Source organism: Corvus kubaryi, unplaced genomic scaffold (genome assembly GCF_017639235.1).
Source record: "Corvus kubaryi isolate FWS band 111438036 unplaced genomic scaffold, C.kubaryi_AGA036_p1.0 67, whole genome shotgun sequence".
Taxonomy (NCBI): Eukaryota; Metazoa; Chordata; class Aves; order Passeriformes; family Corvidae; genus Corvus; species Corvus kubaryi.
Genome location: NW_024582055.1, coordinates 6489875 through 6511606, shown reverse-complemented (window position 1 = coordinate 6511606; position 21732 = coordinate 6489875). Strand labels below are relative to the sequence as shown.

Genomic DNA, 21732 nt, shown 5'->3' with positions numbered 1-21732 from the left:
CTTTACCGAATTGCATTTGATCTTCCCCCCACCACCACCCTCCAACTCATCAGGTTATTTTAACATTTAAATTCTTCCCTTCAAACCCATTTGACAGGCTGGTGGTGAACCACTAAGACTATTCTAAGTTGTTAGTTGAGCAGATAAGATTTAATCAAGACTGTGACCATGCTTGTTAGTACTATTAAAAGTGTCTGATCCAGGCACAAAAGCTAGAAAAAAATCACCAATCAGCAATAGCAGAGGTCAATTCTGATGGTGAGGATTAAAATGAACATTTCTTTGGGGCAGAGGTGGCCAGGATCTCAGAAATATGTTCTGCAAAGCTAAGCAAAGGGAATAGAGAGCTTGAGGGAAAAATAATGCAGTTTTTTAGTTGGACAGGCAGACTTTCAGGATATTGGATCAGGCACATACATTTTACCTCAAAGTGCTTCTTGTTGAAAAGTTCTGCATGTTGTGTTGGTTTATTTTATTACTCTCCAGATTCCCTTTACTGACAGAATTCCTTTCTCCTGTCATGTCAGGATACAAGCAATTTTCTGATCAATCCTCCAAGCCAAATAAGACCATCATTTTCCACAACAAAAAGGGACTTCCTAAAACAAACTCAAATCCAAACCAGAAATACAAGAATTTCACCTTGCTTTTACTGCCCCAAAATTCATCTAGCTGCATTCAGACAGGAGGGCAAGGGGGGAATGTTTCCCTCTTCCACTGTTTTATTCTGTCCAAAGTTGGTCGCTTGAAGTATCTGTGTGCTACAAATCACACATTTCTTTGATAAACTGATACAACACTATCCTGGAATGCTGGATATTACTGAGCTTCAAATTGGTGAAAGTTTTTTGTCCCTAATGCACAAAGAAAGTGAAGGGATTTTGAGTAACAGTTTGCAAGGCGTGTGCTTGTTGAGCAATTACTCCCTAGCATGTATAATACTGAAGAAAATCTCATTTCTTTTCCAGAGCAGCCTCTGTATATCAGCCATCTGCCACTGACTTTAGCCATCAGCCCCTACAGAAGCATGGTTTCATCTTTCACTGAAGGATTAGCCCATACCATTCTCATCTGCTATAGTCTTGCCTATCTATACACTTAACACCTTATTTTTAAATGTCTCCTTCCTGATTATAACGCAGAGATTATGATTCTCAGAGGCAATGAGAAGATGAGGAGGTGATCTGTACAAGTATGAGGGGGCCATTCCATCAAATTTTCAATAAGATCTGAAGGGGATATAAACTCTTTGTTGTGGGTGCAGTTGAATCTTTTCTGTTCTCTTCTTTTGCCAGGAAGATATGAGTGGCTGGAGTGTTTGATTCTATATATAACTGGTTGATGTCAGCTGGATGCCAACCCCTTTGAAGAGGATCAGCCCCCAGTTTGTCTCAGTACTAGGTACCATGCAGATCCCAGCACAAGGGTACAAACCATCCAGGACCAGGCAGGTCATCCCCATGCATAACTAACTTCTGAAGCCTCAGCTAAAGGGTTGACATCGCTTTTTATCTGCACAACAAAACAGTAGGGTAAGTGTATTGTTTCCTGAAATATTTTGACATTGTCTGTCCTACAAACTGTCATATACAAGACATTTATGTAACCTCCTGACTCTGCAATTTAAAAGATGTTTATATTTTTACTTAGTCAGAAATGCGCCTTCTTTAAAGATGCCAGAGGAACTAGTTTCATTCCTCAAATTCTTTATTAGATTAAGAAATTCCAAAATGTAACAATTCTGAAAACATAAACCAAGATGTAAATTAAAATTAGTTAGCAATTTACATCTTGTAGTATAGTGAGTAGATGTGAGAAGGCCTAGACCCTGACACTGATTTTTGCTGAAGAATTTATGTAACCAACTCAAAGTCCATTCCTTTGAATCTTCTATCCATCAAAACATGTCCTAACATCTGTCTGTAAGCAAGAACTGCCAGTGCATTTTGCAGTGCAGTATTTCTCAGTCAGAAACCCCTGACTTCACTGTTTGGCCATTTTAAACAGGCTGCTGGAAATGAAAGTTGGCCAAATTGTGCGCGCTGGCTCAAAAATGTAAAAAATGTGTTGTTTTTTTGCAGCGAGGAAAAATCGTATCAGAAAATCACAATGTTATCAGATTCTGCCCTGGTCAAAGAGAGGAAAGAGCAAGCATCAGCCATTATGGATGAAATACACAGAACTGGTATAGCACTGAACCCAGCTTGCTGCATATGCAATGTCCTCTAGCCCTCCCTAATACATTTTTTTAATCATAGAGTTTAACTCTGTTACAGCTTTGTCTCTGGGTGTTTTGCCATAAATAATCTTGTGGGAGTATCATGCTGCCTATGGTAACTAATCCTTTTGTAGTTGCCTCTTTTCATTTGAAAGCTATTTTCAGATGAACAACTGCTGTGGAGGAATGAAGTAATCTAACAGCTGATGAACATTCTGCTAGGATAGCCTTTCAGAACATTATTTGGGGTTAATAACATGACTTCATTCCATTTTAAAAGGCTATCATCTAAGAAACATAATGACCTGTACCCTTGTTTTCTTTTTCTCTGTTTCACTCTGCCTTTTCATATAAAGGATAAAAAATTTTGAATCAAATGTTTACATCTCTGTTCCTCTCAAATCTTGTCTTTGTAACTAACACATTTTACTAGCTCTTGGCAGTCTCTCTAATGCACAGCCACCAATTAATCTTATTTGATGGAAATTTTACTTCTCTGTTGTTGCACTGATGAAAATGAAGGCACTTAGGAGAAGGTTGTTTGATTTTCTAAAACAGGTTATTGAAGTTATGCTTCTAGCATGAGACCTAAAGAAGCAATTAACTCAGCTGGGAATACAAATCAGCTTGGCTTTCATTAGGCATGTGCTGGATGCTTTTGGAGAGCCTTCCAATCCTGCTCAAGAAGCCTTTTTTACCATCTACGTAAAAGACCAATTTTCTAAAAGTGATAAGCACCCCACAAGCCTCCCTAGAACAACAGGGAGCTGCATTAATATTTAGAATTTATGAAAGTTATACCACTTTCATGGGATGAAATACTGAACACTGAATTCCAGTTTTGAAAATCTTTCCAGTGGACTTCTGTTTCAAAGAACTTCTGGATTGTTTCTGCACTCACTTGATGACCATTGCAATTGCATGAAGAGTAGGGTGAGAGACTTAAGAATTTTTAGAAAAAGAAGGTATGAGTTTCAGTGCCTGGTCCTACTCCTTCTGAAATTTCCAGAGGTTTTTTTCTGAAGTTTCTATTCCTAAGCAAATACCTCTTTCCTATTTCCATTCTCCACTGAACATGCACTCAAGTCTGGAAGCCAGTCTGCCCTTCCAGATTTCATTACAACCCCTTCTTTTTTGGTATTGTAAACTCAAGCAGTACATGTGCCTGAAATAGCCTGCAAGCTCTTCAGGGCAAAAGGAAAAAAATAGTCTTTCATATGTTTGTTTGGAACCAGGCATTTCACATGGTAAATGTTGCTACTATTCATAGCAATACTAATAAATGTAGCACACATCCCTTGAAATCATTGGCGTATTTGGATAGTTTGTGCTGATGCTTAACATTTGCCCCACATAATCTTCCCTTTTATTATTTACATATTATCAGATTTGCTGTCAAGATTCATACTCGTAGTTATGGCAGCTTATCCTGCAAGATATGCTGTGATACATGGCCACTGAAGGCAATTCTAACTCTTAGAAAACATTCTATTTTTGCCTCTTCTTTGGATGCCTGGGATATTCATATATTTCAAAAAACCATGAAAGTCCATGAAATGGGTGTCATAAGGGACTGAAATTGATAACAAGCTCAGTGAAGCCAGACAGAAAACAGAAGGATAACCAAAGATGTAGTGACACAAAGTATAAGCCAGTTCTTTGGGACCAAATCTGAACAAGCCTTGGAAAAATCTGGTATTTAAATGGCTGAATTCAGCTCTACTAATTTTTGACATTTTGTTTTGCCCTGAATTCTTAATTCAATGAGCTTAACTTGAAATCTAGAAGGTGAACTGCTGTCTTTCTGGGCTCTGCATCAGTATTTCTAATGACAGTCCTGGGCCTGGTAATTACATCAAAATTAAGTGTACAGTTCCAGCCAGTCTCGCAGCCCTGTGAAAATCTCCACAGCTAACACAGGTACACAGTAACAGAAGGTTCTATAACAAGCCCCAGCACCGTGGAATGGTGAAAGCATTCCTACTGCATTTTTATTTCAGACCCTTTTTATTATAATGCCTTTAGGTAAACAGTGACTCTCCACCTCCTTGTTAAAAGATGTTCATAGCAGAAACAGCTGTTGAAAAACTCCAAAACCAGACAAGTTTTTTGCCAGTGTCTGAGATTACCAACCTCTGGGCAAGACTGGTGAAGACTGAAAGTCCACCTCTGCTGTTGGCTTATGGGACGTGACTGTCCCATTTTTTAGAGAAATTGGACACATCATAAAATGCTGCAGGAATAGACACCAACTGTAAACCTTCTTATGGCCTCAAAGAGAAACTATGTGAGTAAATCTGTGTGTGCACACAGTGACCTCCTCAAGCTCTTGGTTTGTCACTGGCAGACTTGGACTAATTGTCACATTTCTAAGACTACTTGGTAGAGGTAAACTTGGATGTGTATACATAGGTTTAAGGAAGCCCTTGGAGTTCATCACTTAAATCCCATGTCCAGTTCTATACTACTTCTTAAATGCATTCTTTAGTATCTACATGGTTAACTATCTTTTCTGATACAGTTAAAAAATCTTATTTCTGATACTACAACAAACACACTATCCAATATTTATTATTAAAGTTTATAGTCCAGATTAAGGTATTTAGAAGATTGTAAACTGAAGGATTAAAGGAGTATTAGGTAGTGAATGCAGGAAGAACTATATAAATCATATTTAAATACAATCTGCTGTGATTTTAAGATGGACTTGGCAGGAACAAATTAAAGAAATGAAGTTAAAAGGTTAAGATTAGGATTAAACTATGAATTAAACTTTCAGCATTATTTTCAATGTCCATCTCTGACATTAATGTTCTCTTTCTGTCATCCTCTAAATGTCCTCCTTCTCTCATTCTTCATCACCTTATCTGCACTGACACTGCAACTATCCCTAGACACATCATAAAACTAGACAGATGATTAGATTTTAGTTGGCAAGGAATTCAAATGAACTTTACACTTACAATTTCGGGATGCTGCCTGGATACACAATAGTACACAACGGAAGGGTACAAAGTAGCTTGGAGCCTTCAGTTAACATTAACAGGAACAGTGTGTATGTAAGGGAACAGCAAGGCCCAAAATAGATAACACCCAGAGTGTCCCAGAAGAATCCCGAGTGGTTTGGACAGAGCTCTGCAATTGCCTTGGCACCCCAGTCTCTGAGGATGTGTACGCTCCCCATTCTGTGTACAAACAACAAAAGCTTTTCTACCTGAAAATGTTGCTGATTTGTGGGGTGAATTTCTTATTTCCTACTAACATAAAACCATCCAGCAGTCTCTACCCCTGCAGTCATTTTGAGAAATGATAAAATCAAAATATGATTTGAGGTCTAAATTTCAGGCCACAGGCCAATAACCAGGGCAGTTATCTCCACCTCAGAGCCAAAATCCCACCACTATCAGTCACTGATAGGGCTACACTGGGCAAGCTGAGTCATTTTCTTCCATGTTAAGAAGTCTCTGTTTTGTAACTGTCTCTTAAATAACAGGAGGTTGTTAGGGTTCTTTACACACACTATTTTTAAAGCTGAAGTACACGATCCAGTTCATGAGCCAGTTAACTTGTTCTTGTTGCAGTGAAATCCACTGCAAACATTCAATCGAAATTGGTATGGACAGAAATGGATCAACAGTGATGCACTCCAGGGCCCATCGACTTGTTTGATTTACTACATGGAAAACTCTTGTCTATCCAGCTTCAGCTAAATATTTAATATACCTATCTCAATTAAGTTTTCCTAAATGTCAGCACATCACATTGTTTTTCCAACATAAAGTTACTAGGAGACACACGCCATTTACTCAAAACAAAACTCTTCATTTGCAATATTGACTTTGGCATTAGGTACCTTCTGCAGTTAATTAATTTATAATGTTAATTTTAAACTGGGCCTCCTTGCTTACTAGCAAGTTACTTAGTACATACAATTTGCCCTCATTTCATTTTAATACATGTCAAAGTTAAAAATTTTAAATCCTGGAGAGTATAAGAATATGTGATGCATAGAATGTCCTACTATTGTAATATTTCTTAAATTCTGCAGCGTTCTAAGCAAAAACAAATACATAGAAAATGGTTTCTTTATTGTTTAGCTTTCTGTATTCTAAGGTTTAAGTTCTGTTTCTAGGTTGAGGACATTCAGTGAGAGTTCAGTCACTAAGCAATAGCTTGCTCAGTGCCACCAGCATCCCAGTTACCAGAACACTGTCATGAAGATGACCATAGGAATTCTGATATTCAGAATTCTTTGTTTACAGTCCTGACTGATCTCCCCTTCTCTTGCTTATGCATTCTCCTTTTCAAATACCACAGGATGTGAATAAAGACATAGAAGACATTTTCCCCAAGTAGTGAATTAAGAAATACGCATCCAGTACTTCAGTTTCCTCTTGGAGAGAATAAACCCCAAAATGGTCTAAATCAATCAGTTACTAGAAGCATGTTGGAATTCTCCATTAGGACTCTCATTTTCCACACCTTGAGCTTATTTTGAAAGTTAGTTTAAAAATAGTTTAAAACCAGTATTTAATAGAGACTGGTAGATATGTTTAAAAGGGGTTCTCTCTTATCTATCCAATGCAGGACACAGAAAGTTAACTGAAGGTTTGATGTGGGAACACTGGGATCAGAAGGAATTTTGTTTCCAGTTTCAGCAGAAGCCAGTTTTTACTAGCCTGCTATTAATATAGTGTGTGGGACACTATAGATCTGATCTTGATAACAGCTGAAGCAAATTGGAGTTTGAGGTGTTTATCATCTTGGAAAATAGAGGTTTGTGGTGTTCAATAATCTCCGAAATTCTGGAAGAAGGCTTAATTTCACTAACACCATGTGACGCTGTGCTATTTGTTAGCTAAGTATGCATGAACATGTTGGATTTCAGGTTCAGGGCATGGAATATCAGGCACTGCAGACAAACAGAGGTTTGTATTTACCCATTGCATTGCAGTCTCACCCAGCTTGAACCTTGGAAAAAAGGTCAGCACGCCCAGAGATATCATGGTGGAGGAACTGTCGACGCTCAGCAACAGAGGTGCCAGGCTCTTCAAGAGACGCCAGCGGAGATCTGACAAATACACGTATGAAAATTATCATTATGTGGCAAACAAGCCAAGAAATGTGAGTATTTTGTAATGACTTATTAATGATTCTGGATTGGGTTCCTTTGGTGCTTGTGATACACATTGTGCATGATCTATCTGTAGTTTCAGGAAGAATAAAAGCAGAATCCTAGAAGGAGGTTAAGAAGCAGTGAGCCAACTGTATTTTATTAAATGAGATCCTGTAGACAAATAAAAGAAAAAATTACATTTCTTTTTATATGGTATAGCTATTTCCAATGTCTTTGATCCCTTGCTCAACAAAAGTTAAGTTACACTGGGATAAAATAGGATCAAGTTTGAGCTTTGATACATCTGCCTTTTTAAAACAGATCCGCACAAAAGAAATCCCATATAAAAAAATCTGAATAACTCCATTGAGCACCCAAGGCTATTACTAAACACTATTATTTAAAAGTCCATCTATGAATACTGTCCCCCCATTTCTCCCTCTACTGAGTATTAGAAGCTACACAGATAAATTCTGAGCACACCATCAATCTTGTCAGAATTCTGTAACCAATTCCATGATTTTGCTACTGTCTGACAAATCCATTTCCCTCTAGTCCACTTTCCCCCCCCCCAAAATCACAGGGTACATAGTTTGCAGTCAGTATGACATTGCAACACACGAAAAAACAATGCCTCTGGCTCCTGTTCCCTCTCCTAAGTGTCTATTTAGCACCGCTGGTGGTGTCTTCATCATCTTTATGATTCTGTCTGCCAAAGTTACTCTTTCTAACATAGTTCAGGATGACTAGAAAACATTCTGCCTTGATCTTTTTTTGTTGTTGTTTCAAGCTTAAACAAGTATTATTTGTTTGCTTTCCTACTTCAAGAAACTCTTACTCTAAACCAGTCTATATTTGAATTGCTTTTAGCCTATGTGTCATAGCTAAAATAAGATGCTGACTTCTTATGAGACTCTAATTCTATATTTATGCAACAATGATTAAGCCTTTGGATGTTTCCTCAGAACTGATAACCCAATAGGAGGGTGGAAAATAACAGCATATCATGAATCTCCAGAAAGTGACCTGCACTGAAGTTGTTATTTCTATTACAAATAAAGGAAAAGACAATCCCAAACAAAAGCAGTTTAACAAATGCAGTGAGTTTTCAACTGATAGGGGAAGAGACACTTTGAAGAATCAATGCTTTGAAACTCAAAGGGCTCAAACTTGCCAGATTTCTTGACCCTTTGGGTAGCATGGGTGCTCTGTGTGGCACAGAACAGCCTCTAGTGTCTAGTGACTGAAAAAATGCTCATTTTTGGTTACTTAGACAATTTAAGTGTGAAGGGAATACTGTACCAAACAGCAGGACAGTGTTCTTTAGGATTGTACACTCTGGGAATCAGATCTGGGCTGTAAATCAGAGTATTACTGCAGCCTCCCCAGAGAATCACATGCCTGCAAGTGCAATTTCCTTCTGTCTGAATACAGCGTGGAGAGCCCATCCAGAGTGTCAGAATGGACGGCCTCAGTGCGGAAGGAATTCCCCAGCACGCCCCAATGACACCTCCCAACACACCTGATCCCCGGAGCCCTCCACACCCTGACAACATTGCCCCAGGTAATATGTGAGTCTACAGCACTAAATAGATTTAGTCTCATTTCATAGCAAAGAGATGGCCATTTTTTAAGACAGTAACTTCAACAAGAATTTTTTAATAGACTAATATTATAAATAGATACATTTGAGTCAGGTAACTAATCAGAGCCTCTCCCAGAAATGTAAAGTGATTAGTTGCCTGTGTTCATTTTTAAAAGATCTGATATAACATTTGTACTTCTTCTCTCTTAACTGAAAACATATCTTAATATCAAGAAGAGATTGTTCTTATATTTACAGGTCTTAAAAACACTGAGAAAGAGATCCTCTGATTTAAAACCACATGAATATACTGATTTTCCTTTGCCAAACCATTGTTTCCAATATGCAACACCCTGCCCAACAGTCTGAAAGTTATTCATTGTAGTTTAATTATCCATAAATGTAAATCTGAAGCCACTGAGTTTTGCTAGAACTCTTTAGAGAGGAGTAACTTTAAAAGGAATTTGCCTCTGGCTGCATAAACTGTTCTTTTTTAAATCCTTAACTGTGAGGGTACTGTTGGCTTTATTTAAAGGCGTGAGTTACAATAAGGCCTTATTTTGTATTCTTTAAAGATTAGAGAAGGCTAATTTGTTTTAATTAATTTATTCAGTGATATAGCCCTTCTTCCTGTTTATGAATTATCCATGAGCAGTCCATGGTTTTTACAAATTCATTCTTTGTTCAGAATTACTCAATGCATGTTTTGTGCAGACCTTTTCCAGTCCATGTAAACTAGGTCAGTCCCGCTCTGTTGGTGACTGCTGAGGCTCTGCGCATCCTTTGGCCAAACACAATACAAACAGAGGCCATTTCCATTGCTAAGACATGATACAAATCTTTAAGCCTTTCTTTAGGCAGAAAAGGTCTGGTGAAAGGGGTAGATATTAAGCCACAGGGGGGGTTAAGTTTATAGAAGGAAATAATTTAAAGACCTAGATGTGGATGTACTTGTGGAAAATTTCACTCAAAGAGTGAAATTCTACCTCAAAGAGGTAGAATTATCTTAGTTTTAATCAAAAGGCTGTTTTAAAAATCTTTTTGTTCACATTTTCACAGGATGGTGGCAAGGAAGCAGAAAACACAAAGCAACATTATAATCGTTTTACCTCGATCACATTGCAGGATATTCTGGACCACTGAAAGAAATTCCTCCTGAAAAGTTCAACACTACTGCCGTGCCAAAGTATTACCAGTCTCCCTGGATAGAAGCGATTAGGGATGATCCAGAACTGCTGGAAGCTTTATATCCTAAACTTTTTACACCTGAAGCAAAGCCAGAACTGCCTGACTACAGGAGCTTTAACAGGTAATCCTGAATGAAAACTGAATTTTACTGACCAGAGGAAAATGACTATGAAATAAAATGTTTCCACCACCTTTAAAAACCGTACCACCTGTGTTTGCAAGTGTGTGCATAAACAGGAACATGCACAGAGATTACAAGTGGCAACAAGAGCATTAAGGAGGAAATGAGTCTATCTCTAAAGTATAGGCCCAAATTCAAATTGTAGAACTAGGAATATAAGATAAATTGCTAAAAATATTGAAAGAAAGAAAGTATCAGAATCCAGTGCCCAGAGAAGTTGTGGATGCCCATTCCTGGAGGTGTTCAAGGCCAGGCTGGACGGAGCTCTGAGCAACCTGGTCTAGTGAAAGGTCTCCCTGCCAATGGCAGGCAGGTTGGAAATAAATCATCCTTAAGAGCCCTTCCAACCCAAACCTCCTATGATTCTTTGATTCTGTGATTCAGTGTACTCAATAAATAAATATGAGGGAAATATGAGCTTCAAACTCCTTTCAGGATGCCCATTGCTGACTTCAGTAGGTATGGTGTCATAAGATCTCTCAGGGAAACCCTGAGTCAGAACTTTGTTTCCAAGTTGTATAATGCAAACCATTCCTTTTTAATACAACTCACATGGCTTTGTTTCAGGCAATGATAGTGCAATGGACTTTATCCCACAACCAATCCTTCACACTAAACAGTTAGATTCCTATTTTATTGCAGTATAACATTTTTATATCTTTGACAACCTTCAGCAACAAATTAACAGATTAAACATTGTTTTACTTACATAGCATCTAGTGTGTTATAGCTTTCAGTAGCTATATGGACAACTTTGGGGTTTTAAAACTTTAAAGCAAATCCTTACTCATGTCTTTTGCTGTCTTTCATTCCATTTACACTATTTTTATTTACTGAAGTAATGGACAACCCGGCTGAGTTCCAGACAGCTGAGCCAAACCAAAACCCCTCCTCAAAAGGCCAGACAGCAATCTATTGAAAAAGAAAATGGTTCATGGCAATACAAACCTAGAGAAAAATATCACAAACATCACTTGTGTTCCTGATATTGATGTGGGCCTCAACTATGTGTGCAAATACTAAAACATTACACAATTCAACATCAAAATTGGCACTGCAGACACTGCATTAATTCTGATTTCCTAGCAGCAGTATACACTGCCATGTTAATAACTGAGTCTGTGTGGCACACTCTTCTCAGCAGACAAAATAGCAAATGCAAGTCAGAGATGTGCCACAGCTGCCAACATTGGAACAGTAACAGCACAGTTTATGTACTGTGCTTATTGTAACTGAAAAAAAAAATTAAAAAAATAAAGAGCCCAAGAAAAAATGCTAAAGATACATATACATGGAAATAGAATCAGTTCTCCCTCTCACAAGAGGTGGTACTCATTATTGTGAAGAACAGCATCAGACAGGGCACAGAGACTCCATTAACAGGGATATGTGTCTTGAGACAGTGTCTGATGGCTTCTTTGTGGATTTTTAGGCTGTCTCTGTGGTCCTAGGTTCTGTTAGCTGCCCTCTTTACAACACTAACTATTTGGATTTCTTTTTATGTGGATTTTCTCTGTGTATGACATGGCAGAACTGTGGCTCACCACAGTCTGAATTTCTTGAACATATATGCATTCTTATAAGGAAAAGGTCAATGTTCTCCCTCATAACTGCCATAAAAAACTAAAATCTGGCACATAAATCCAGATCCAGACTGTGAAACTGGTAAATTCAAACCAAAAATGTATCAACATAGTCCACCACAACTCTCCTTCTTGTGGAAAAAAACTGATATCCAGTAGAAAAGGATGCCTGGTGGCCCTAGAAAAGCTGTTACAACCTACAGTCAGACTTATGTTTTCTAGCAGATTCAAAAAGAAATTGAGAATTTGAAAAATTAAAATTCAAGATACTCATCTTGTGGAGAGGATTTTACGGCCATGACTTAGACGTCTACACTCCTAAAAACGTGCAGGAAAGTGTTTGATGATGGAATTCAAAACAGCACACTGCATGCCAAGCTATCCAACAGAAGAAGGCTAACCGGACTTCTGTGTTTAGATCCTACTAAGTCATTCTGTGCATCTAGGTCACAGCATCCTCGGCTTGTTTAATTGCAGTCTTGGAGAGAAAGCAAATGATGCTGTATTAAACAATTAAAGTGTGATATAATAGCACCATTTTGTTATCAGCTAGGGTATCTATCTAGGCTTTCTATCCTGCTTCATCATCCAGTAAAGTGCCATGTGTTTGTTCTCCTGCAAAGCACTGGTACAGTCACCATTAGTCAGGAGGGGGTGTGGTTAACAGCAAGTGTGAGGCATAGGGTTCCCAAGGGAAATGGACCTGAGATCCTTCCCGGTTCATTCACTGGCGTCTGTTGAAATGGCACTCAGACTTTGCAGACCATTTCAGGTTCCTTTCAGCTTTCCTTGTTACACAACAAACTGAAAAGCAGCACAACCTGAGCAGGTAGGGAGGAGTTGGAACTGAGACACACATTCACAGCTTAAAAGTATATTCAGCACTAAACAGCATCCAGATTTTTTCTCCTGCTGTCCAGCAGTGGTGACTCTGGATCCTGCAGCAGTGCAATTTTTATAACACTAAGGAATTTTTAAAAATAAATAAGGAATTCATAGAGGTATTAGTTGGAGTCTAGTATTCATTTTAAGCTGCAGGGACCTTGCAGTGTTGGCAGGTCACTGGAGGAAGAGCCGTGGCAGCAAATGTCAGGCCGGTTTACCCTGTGAGGCAGGGCTGTCTGTGAGCCAGCCAGCAGTGCTCTGACAGCACAGCACCGGCAAGAGAGAAATGGGGCTCAGAGGGGCTCTGAACACACACTGCACACTCTTTCTCCTCAGAGATGAAAACGAATCTGTGCTAGCAGAGAAATACTGCAGAACAGACCATGCCATCTGGTTTCTCTGGGAGATTCATTCCTTTTAGGATTGAAGAAGCATTTACTAGTGAAAAAATTTCTTGTCTCTTTTACCAGCACCAAGTAATCAATCTGTGGGAAAGCAGCATGAATCTGCATTTGCTAAGGAGTTTATAATATTACTTAAATTAGTACCTTTATTCCATCTGCTTCCTTGGAGCTGGATAAAATGTCAAAGGTAGGATTATGAGTAATATACAAAGCACTACATCTTACGCAGGACAAGCAAGTCGGACTAGTTCTGCCTCTCCTACCAGATAAATTCTCACTCAGCTTTCTCAATTCCCAAAGACTATCCTTTCAAAAGCACTACAGGAATCCAGTCCATCTGGACTGGGCTCTGTTTTCCTTGATTCATGGATTCTGGAGTCTATTACAAAATGCTAAGATCCAGAGTCACACAGAAATTTTGGGTGCTAACTTGAAGTGACGTGAGATTAGTGGGAGCTGGGTGCTTAGCCAGTTCCTTAGCACCCAAATACCTCTGTGAAATTAGCATTAGCTCTTGCACTAAGCTCCCATGAAGCTCTGAGCATTTTTCAGGGTCAAATTATTTGCTCCTATGTTTCATTTTTTTCCAGTATTAACAATAAGCAAAATGTTCTATGAATGACATTCCCATTTTAAAATGTGAAACTCGCATTTTTTGTAATTATGTAACTGAAGGTGCTAATCTAATGCAGTTAAAACATTTCTTCAGACTTTCCCCAATCATCAGCTACAAGCAGTCTCCAATGTCGACACAATATAATGTTGAATAAGAAAGACTGAGGGTAAAAAATTAAAAAGAAAGCCTGCTAAAACAACAGCTAAAAATAAACATGATCGTGCCTGCTATTGTTAAATCAAGCACCCACTTTTTAGGAATATGCAAAGTGAATATTAAACAATCTGTTACCCTTCCTGCTGCTATTTCCTATGGCTCTGAACCAGCATTTCCGCCCTAATTATGAGCAATGACTACTGGAAGTTTTTAGGCATGAGATTTAGGCTTCTATACAATGAATCAGAGCTCAAGTAGCACAGCTGATGTCATAGCACAGAGGTCATTACAACACCACGTTGTCAGACAAGTTATTGCTCACAATATATTTACTGCTGCTGTAAAGGAAAATCAACATCTATTAGCCAATTACTCTACTCTCCTTTCTGTCAATCATCATGTGCCCCTGCCTATAAGGCAGGAATACAGAGTTCTCTGAGGCCAGACTTTGTATAGCAACTACAGGGGGGTGTTTTGCCACAAAAGATGTTTGAATTTCCAAAGAAAGCCCTCCTGCTTCTGTTACATACAGAAATACACTCTATTTAAAATCCATAAATACTACAAAGAGGATGTTTTAGACAACAGAATTGTTTTGCAATTTATACAACTATTATAATTCTGTTTATTTGGATTATTCCTTTAATATACATATCAATGATAATTAACATCACAACAATGTGAGAATGTGTATCGTAATTAGGGCAGCAATTAAAACAATATTTATTATCCGGTGAGATGTAGATCACTACATTCACTCTGTGCCAATTACCAAGCAATTATTTTTAATCAGTATCATACGGTATCCATGTTGACATTGTGACCTAGAAGACAGCTCCACAAGAAAAGCTTGATACCACAGGCTTGATACCAACTTTGGATAAACAATTTCCTTTGACCTCAAGAGAGTTTAATGCCTGGACTGGCTGCTGCTGCTGCAACACCTTGTCTTATCGTCATCCGAGAAACATTTTTAGAGCTTAATCCAAAGCAGTGTTCTTCTCTCAGTGAGGGTGCATGCCCAGAGCTTGCACGATTTTTTATATCTCCCAGGACTGATGCTTTGAAGTTAACACCATCCCCTTCAACAAATGCTGCTCGTACCAAAATGCAGTGAATCATCCATGTAATGGCAGAGCAGCACCATTTCTTTTATGTCACAGATTCATTTTTCTGAACTAATCTCTTCTTTTTGTGTATGCATACTTAATCCTTAGTACAAAACTTAGGGGTTTTATCCTGCTGAAAATCCTAGACAGATCTTCAAATTATGTCTTTTAGTTTCTGTTGGTATTAATTTCTCTGGGCTTCTGCTATAATACCTGGAGCCACTGGAAATATATTCCATCAGATCTGTTGTTCTGTACCACACACAAAATATACCAAGGCTGGTGAAATTCCATTTCAACAGAAATTCATTTTCCTATGCCACTACATATCTGGCTTTGCATAAACCAGGTGCTCTTGTGCAATTTGAAAATCTGACACTCTTCACTGGCTAGAATATATCCCAGCAAAGTTATGCAGCTGATCAAAATGCAGAGCACATACCACAGTCTGTTTGTTTGTACAAAGGAGGCTGGAAGAAGTGACGGGAAAACTCCAGGGTTTTTTTCAGTCTGAAACCTGTATATACAGGAGATCATGGGAGGTATTTGGAAATACTGTTGTTTTAAAGTATTTCCAAATGGATGTAACAGTCAGCTCCAGCTTAGTATTCCTTATCTTTCAGTTTCTCAGGCTTACTGCCTGAGGGAAATTTACATTTAAATAACATGAAAAACGCTGGGTGAACAGTGTTTCAAGGTTTAGTTACATAAACATTTTCTTCAGAAACAAAGCTGGTGTATCAAGTCCTCACCCATTCCCTCCTTTCCAGAGCCTGTTGTCTTTGGCTGTTCTTTTCTGCTTCACTCATTAAGCTCCACTCCTCTTCGCTTGTATTGCTACAATTGTTCGAGCCTACTAGACTGCTGAAATAATTTGGATTTTGAAGTGCTCCTTTGTTTTGAAGGGTCTTTGTTTAACCCAGATCACATAAGTGACCCGAGTTTATAGCACAACCCACATACATTCTAACTGGTACAACAATATGGTGCTGAAACAGTGTAGTGGGAGGAACAAGCAGCTGAGGAGAGGAGAAAACGGGGTGAGAAGTTTCTGAACTAATTACTTGCTAGAGAGAATGTGTTGAGCCACAGTTTCAGACTTATCAACTTAGCACCAACAAAATAAGTTTAGTAACTGTGACTCACCAGTTACAGGGTTTTCTTGTAACATCTTTTTCTCTCAGCTTTTCCATCCATTTGAATTTTTAATAAGGCTGCAAGCTTTATCTAAGGGGAAATAAATCAGATCTTAAAGAGAATTTCCCAGAAAAACAAACAGAATACTTTCCCCCGAAGCTTGAAAATGTAAACAAGAAATTGGAACAAAAATCTGTTCTTTTCAGCTTCTGGGAGGAAAAGAAAACAAGTATTTTTAAAATCACATTTAACTTTTATTTCTCTGATATCTACAGAGTTGCCACTCCCTTTGGTGGTTTTGAGAGAGCATCAAAGCTGGTTAAATTCAAGGTACCAGATTATAATATGCTGATGCTAAACGATCCCAGATTCATGATCCTTGCAAACCCTCTTGCTGCCAGAAGATCCTTCAACAGGACTCCCAAAGGGTGGACATCCGAGAATATCCCTGTAGTGTTCATTCAGCCTGCGGAATCCAACACCGTTCCAGAAACAGAGGACCTGTGAGAGAGGCTGCATTCTACATGGTACAAAATGCTGAAAGCTGCACATCTGTGTATTTTTGGTCCAAATACTACTAAAGGCTACTGACAAAATTTTTCCTTGGAAGCCGGAGTATAAGTAATAATGTCAGATGCAGTGTCTCTTTTCTGGCACCCAGTTTCATCTGTAAACATGAGCTAAATAAAGTAACTTGGAAAACACGACAGTGATATTTTCTATTTGTTTACATGTTCTTCTTTTACTTTCTGAAATCTTTGATTGTCGTTTAAGAACAAGTGTACCAAGAAAAAAGAAGTGACACTACTCTCAAGGGACTTGACTTGATAGGCACAGTGATTTAGGGAAAACAACCAAGCAAAGTCTGTACTCAATGCACCCCAAGTCCTGCCTACTCAAGATAAGCTCTGACAAACCAACCTTCTTCCCAAAAGCTGCCTTTGGCCCAAGTTAAGTACTGTGTCATTACTTCAGTGACAGCAAGTTCAGGCCATTTTCCTCCTTTCTGACTCTTCCTCAATTTTTATGATGCACATCAGTGCCTGTGTCACCTGGATTTGTTTACAGAAAACTCAGTAAATTTGGCAATGATGAGGATTACGTAGTGGTATGAAAAAGTACAGAGGTATTTCCTGGATGTCTAGAATGTTTGTATTATTCACAGCTAAAAAGCCCAGCAATGACTGGTTATGTCAAACATACAAAAATGGTATCACCAAGCTCTGTTACCACAAATACTTTTATTACTAGAAAGAAATTTTATAGACCTTTTCCCCTACAGCCACAGCGTACACTGAGACTTAAAAGCAAGAGAATTTTCTTGCTCTTGATATACTGATAAGCTCTGGTATTTTATAAATAAAAGCATATGTGTTTTTCAAATATCATTTCAAGGCAGGTAGTTGGCAAAGGAAATTCTGCCACCCATTTTCTTTAATTTACGTTGTCACACAAATAGCACAAATAAATGTAGAGGCCCTGAACAAAAATATGAAATAAAGAAATAAATTCTTTTAAAAATCAACCTCATTGACTGAGAACACTTTCCTAGCAAGGGATTAGTTTGGGAATCTTAACTGTGCACATTGTACAACAATTATATGGACTATAACAAAAGTATGAATTTTTCAAAGGTAAAAATGCAAGACTAAAGAAAACATCTACGGTGAGGTGTGATGCAAAAAAGTTCTGGAGGAATTAGTATTTTATGAGCATTCATAAGCCTATTCGAAGAGAAATATGAGAAAATTGGCGCATAGCACATACACAGTGAGGACTGTGAAGAGGGGATACATCATTTTTACTGTATTCTCTCTAAAAACAACCTATACATGCAGAGCATGCCACCTTGCTTCTTACACAGCACACACAATGGCAACTTTAGTCTCCTATTCATCCATGGATCCACTGGAGCAGAACAGGCTCAGGAGGCTTCAGATGGCTGAGAGGCACTGAGCCTGCTACACACGCGTTCAGCTGATGGCTCAAACAACAGGAATCACCGACAGTCCTTACGTTCTGTCTGAGACTTCCCAAAGGAGCTGTGTCACAGCAAACCCGGTAGCTCTGATTCACCTCTCAGCTTCAGTCCTGGCTGCAGAACAGGAGCGCTGTGCCTCCTGTCTCCCAGCTCTGCCACCAGACAGCTACAAGCACACCAGCCCATGGCATGGGCCCACACCACTCCATGGAAGCCCAGCTGGCAGGGAAGAGTCTCCAGCCATGCCATTCAACCCTCCTGTGCTGAGGGGCTTTTGCTAAACCACCTGCTGGGAAGAGGCCATGCTAAACTCCTGAACCATGCCTGGGAATCGTTTGGGAGAGTGCTAATTGGCAGAGGGAGGGCTGTGCAATGTGCTAAGCATTCAACAGCACGGAGCAGCCAGTGCCAGTGTCCAGGAATGTTCCCTGGCTGCATCAGCCTGGATGGAGCCTCATTGTGCAAGTCCCACTGCAATAAACAAATCCCTCTGCCAAAAACCAACTCCTTTGCCACAAAGGAACATCTCTTGGTAAGACTGGGAATTCAGAAATCCGCTGTTACCTTCAGTGGGTTTTTAGCACCTGCATTTATTTTTTCAGACTGTTATATTGCACTTGAAATACATCCTATAACTAAAGGAAAGCTGCAGTGGGGCTCCTAAAAGCTTCTTTTAGCTGTAACACATACAGCAGCAAGGACAGATTGAATGGGAAAACACACAAGTAACAGATTTACACAAACAGAAACAAGCACAAGTTTATAAATATATCAGGAAATGTGCATATAACATCATGTACATTTTATCACAAGATACTCATATTTTCTTCAAAAAGAGAAAGGCACTGAAGGGTATGGTGAAAAGGCAGAAGTATGTTAAGAATAAATATGCAGTTAAAAATGTATAAAAGTCTTAGTTCCCAAAGGCTTTTTTGCCTCATTTTTATTTACATTAAGGCACCCATTGCAGCAGTATAAAGGGAACTAAAAAATTCATTTAAATGTTTTCACTAAAAATGTGTTGAATTGAGAAAATAGATTTGCTCTTTCCCCATCTATACAAAATACTCGATGGTCACAGTATGTAAAAAATAAATAAGAGATGTACACTACTAAATTGCTACATGACTATAAAAGATTTTTATAACATATGCACCTTGAACCTTTTTTGACATGAAAAGTCAGGGTTCATGGCCTGCACTGTCTGCTCTGGAGAAAAAAAATTTAGCTGCATGATCCCTTCTGAGAAATCTTAACTATGTCAGCATGTCTTGGCTGCTTTCCCTCCTGCATGATCCATACAACTGACAATCATGGAAATAAATTATTATTCTATTGTCTCAAAGTATCCCCGTGTTTAAATTAATTTAATACACATTGTCTCAATCAGAAGCAGGAAGAACACACTGGAGACAGACTTCTACTCCCAGTGAAATCAAAGAAAAGTTTTGGCATTGCCCTCTGTGCAGACAGAACTTCACCATGGTATTTATTTCATCTTAAACATGTATTTGTAATCAGAATTTATACTATGTGTTCAGCACCAGAATGGATATTGTAGATTATAGAGCTGGGCCTAACTATGTATGTAGTTTGTTTTGCATTTTACATCTGGTGAAGTGCTAACAACCCTAATAATGCCTTAGAAATACTCTGGGAAACTGCATGGAAATAAAATGCAGGGAAAAACAAGCCTATATCAAATAAGATCTCTTCAAAATTATTTTCAGACCAGACATGAATAGTCTGCACTCTACCTCAGCTCTCAGATGGCCTTACTAACCAGCACAAAATATTCTGGGCAGCACCTAAACCAATGGGATAAAACAAACTTCCTGAAATACATTAAGACTGTGAAGCATAAACCCCCATATATGTTAGATTAGAATTCCTTGTTGTGAGGCCCATAAATTATAATCAGATTAGACAGAAACACCAGAAAATCCCTATAAGGCTGACAAGTCACGTAGCACCATCTTCTTCATTATTCCCAGAGGCTACATACTGTTCAAAACCAAATAAAAAGTGATCTAAATGATTTATAAATAGTGTGTTTGCCACAGAGCTGTTATGTAACTGGGTGTTAGAATATAGATGATAAAAAATAGTTACAAAATGCAGTCAGCATACTGATACAGTTTAAGAAACAAAAAATTGCATATAAAATACTCAAAGGAAATTAAAAGCAACTGAAAGGGTGAAATCCTTTCAAGGAAATAATACATTATTTTAAACAGACTGCAGACTAAGTGTTCAGAGTAAGGAAAAACTACTACAGAGCTCTAACCCTTCTCTCCAAAATAAAAAGCTAGCATGGTTTAAGAGTACAATAGAGGAGACTCAGAAAAAAAGACAAATGAAACTTTACTGCAAGGACACAGTAATTAAACTATCTCAACACAAATAAAGGAAGTTATGACAGAGGTCTCCACAAATGGTATGGAAAAGATGATGAGAGAACAATAACACAGGAACAAACTGACTCTTAATAAAATGGTAAGGAACCAACTTTAAAATTAACGGAATAAATATTTTTTCAAGAAATGCCTGGTTGTGGAACCTGGTGCTGTAAGATGCCATGGGTCAAAAACTATTAATAACTTCAAAACAGGACAAACAACTTCCTAGAGGTAACTATGCCTGTTATGGATAATGGCTACTATGTGATCTGCATCTGGAACGTAGGAAGTGTGTGAGAAAGATCACTCCCCGTTTACCCCATTTCTTTCTATAAATATCTTCTACTGGACACTGTCAAAGATCGAGGAAAGAAGGATTTGTCAGTCCTATGAAATACTTTCTGTCTCCCCAAACCCATGTATTCAAGTACCACGTCAACTCTAGCACGTGCTGTTAGTACCGATGTTCATTAATTTACATCAAAATATCCATTAGGGGAGCAATTCCCACATGGGAATGGGAACATTTAAATGTAAGCTGGAACCAGAGAGAGCCAGGGTTAACTTAAACCTCCCACACAGCATATGGGCACTGCAGGGAACACAAAAGCCTGACTTCAGCTATGCCTTTGGCAAGACTCCTGATCCTATACAGAGAGCTCGGGTTAGAATACAACATATAAAACTTGATCCTCAGTTTTCCCATTAATAAAACAGAAATACTAATGCAGGCTGTACAAACCTTTCTTTTTGTTATTGTATGTTTGGGGTTCAGGGTTTTGGTTTTTTGGGGTTTTTTTGGGTTGCTTTTTTTTTTTTTTTCATCTTAAAGAATGAATTTCATGGTAAAAATAAAGAAAGTAAAAAATAGGCTACAAGAGTACATACGTAATTTTCCAGGCTATAGTATATAATGAATGCAAGAAGTATTAAATGTAGAATAACATTCTACTTTCATTTTACTTGAAATACTGGATTTCATTCTACAATGGGCAGACTCTAACTAATAAAAGTATTTGTATTTGATGTTTTTTGAATAAAGATGTAACTTTAGCTATTAAAAAGTCCAAATAACTTCTCTGACTGTTATTTTTGGACAAAACTATAAACTAAATTCAGGATGAATTCACAACCCTTTTGTTTTCAGATGGAAATTGGATTTCCTGAGAACAGA

At 38.3% G+C, this 21732-nt stretch overlaps 1 protein-coding gene across 2 annotated transcripts; it reads left to right on the top strand.

Moving 5' to 3' along the window:
* Positions 1-1375: 1375 nt before the first annotated feature.
* Positions 1376-16883, top strand: MYOZ2 (myozenin 2). 2 transcript variants are annotated; one of them, XM_042048559.1, is made up of 6 exons: positions 1376-1532; positions 2082-2185; positions 7173-7342; positions 8769-8898; positions 10045-10228; positions 16454-16883. In XM_042048559.1, the coding sequence occupies exons 2-6, from the start codon at positions 2110-2112 to the stop codon at positions 16683-16685; spliced, it is 792 nt and encodes a 263-aa protein (XP_041904493.1). In that variant the 5' UTR covers positions 1376-1532; positions 2082-2109; the 3' UTR covers positions 16686-16883. The 2 variants fall into 2 exon arrangements, with proteins under 2 accessions (XP_041904493.1, XP_041904494.1); XM_042048560.1 differs by lacking the exon at positions 2082-2185 and having other exon boundaries at positions 1379-1532.
* The last annotated feature ends 4849 nt before the right edge of the window (positions 16884-21732 follow it).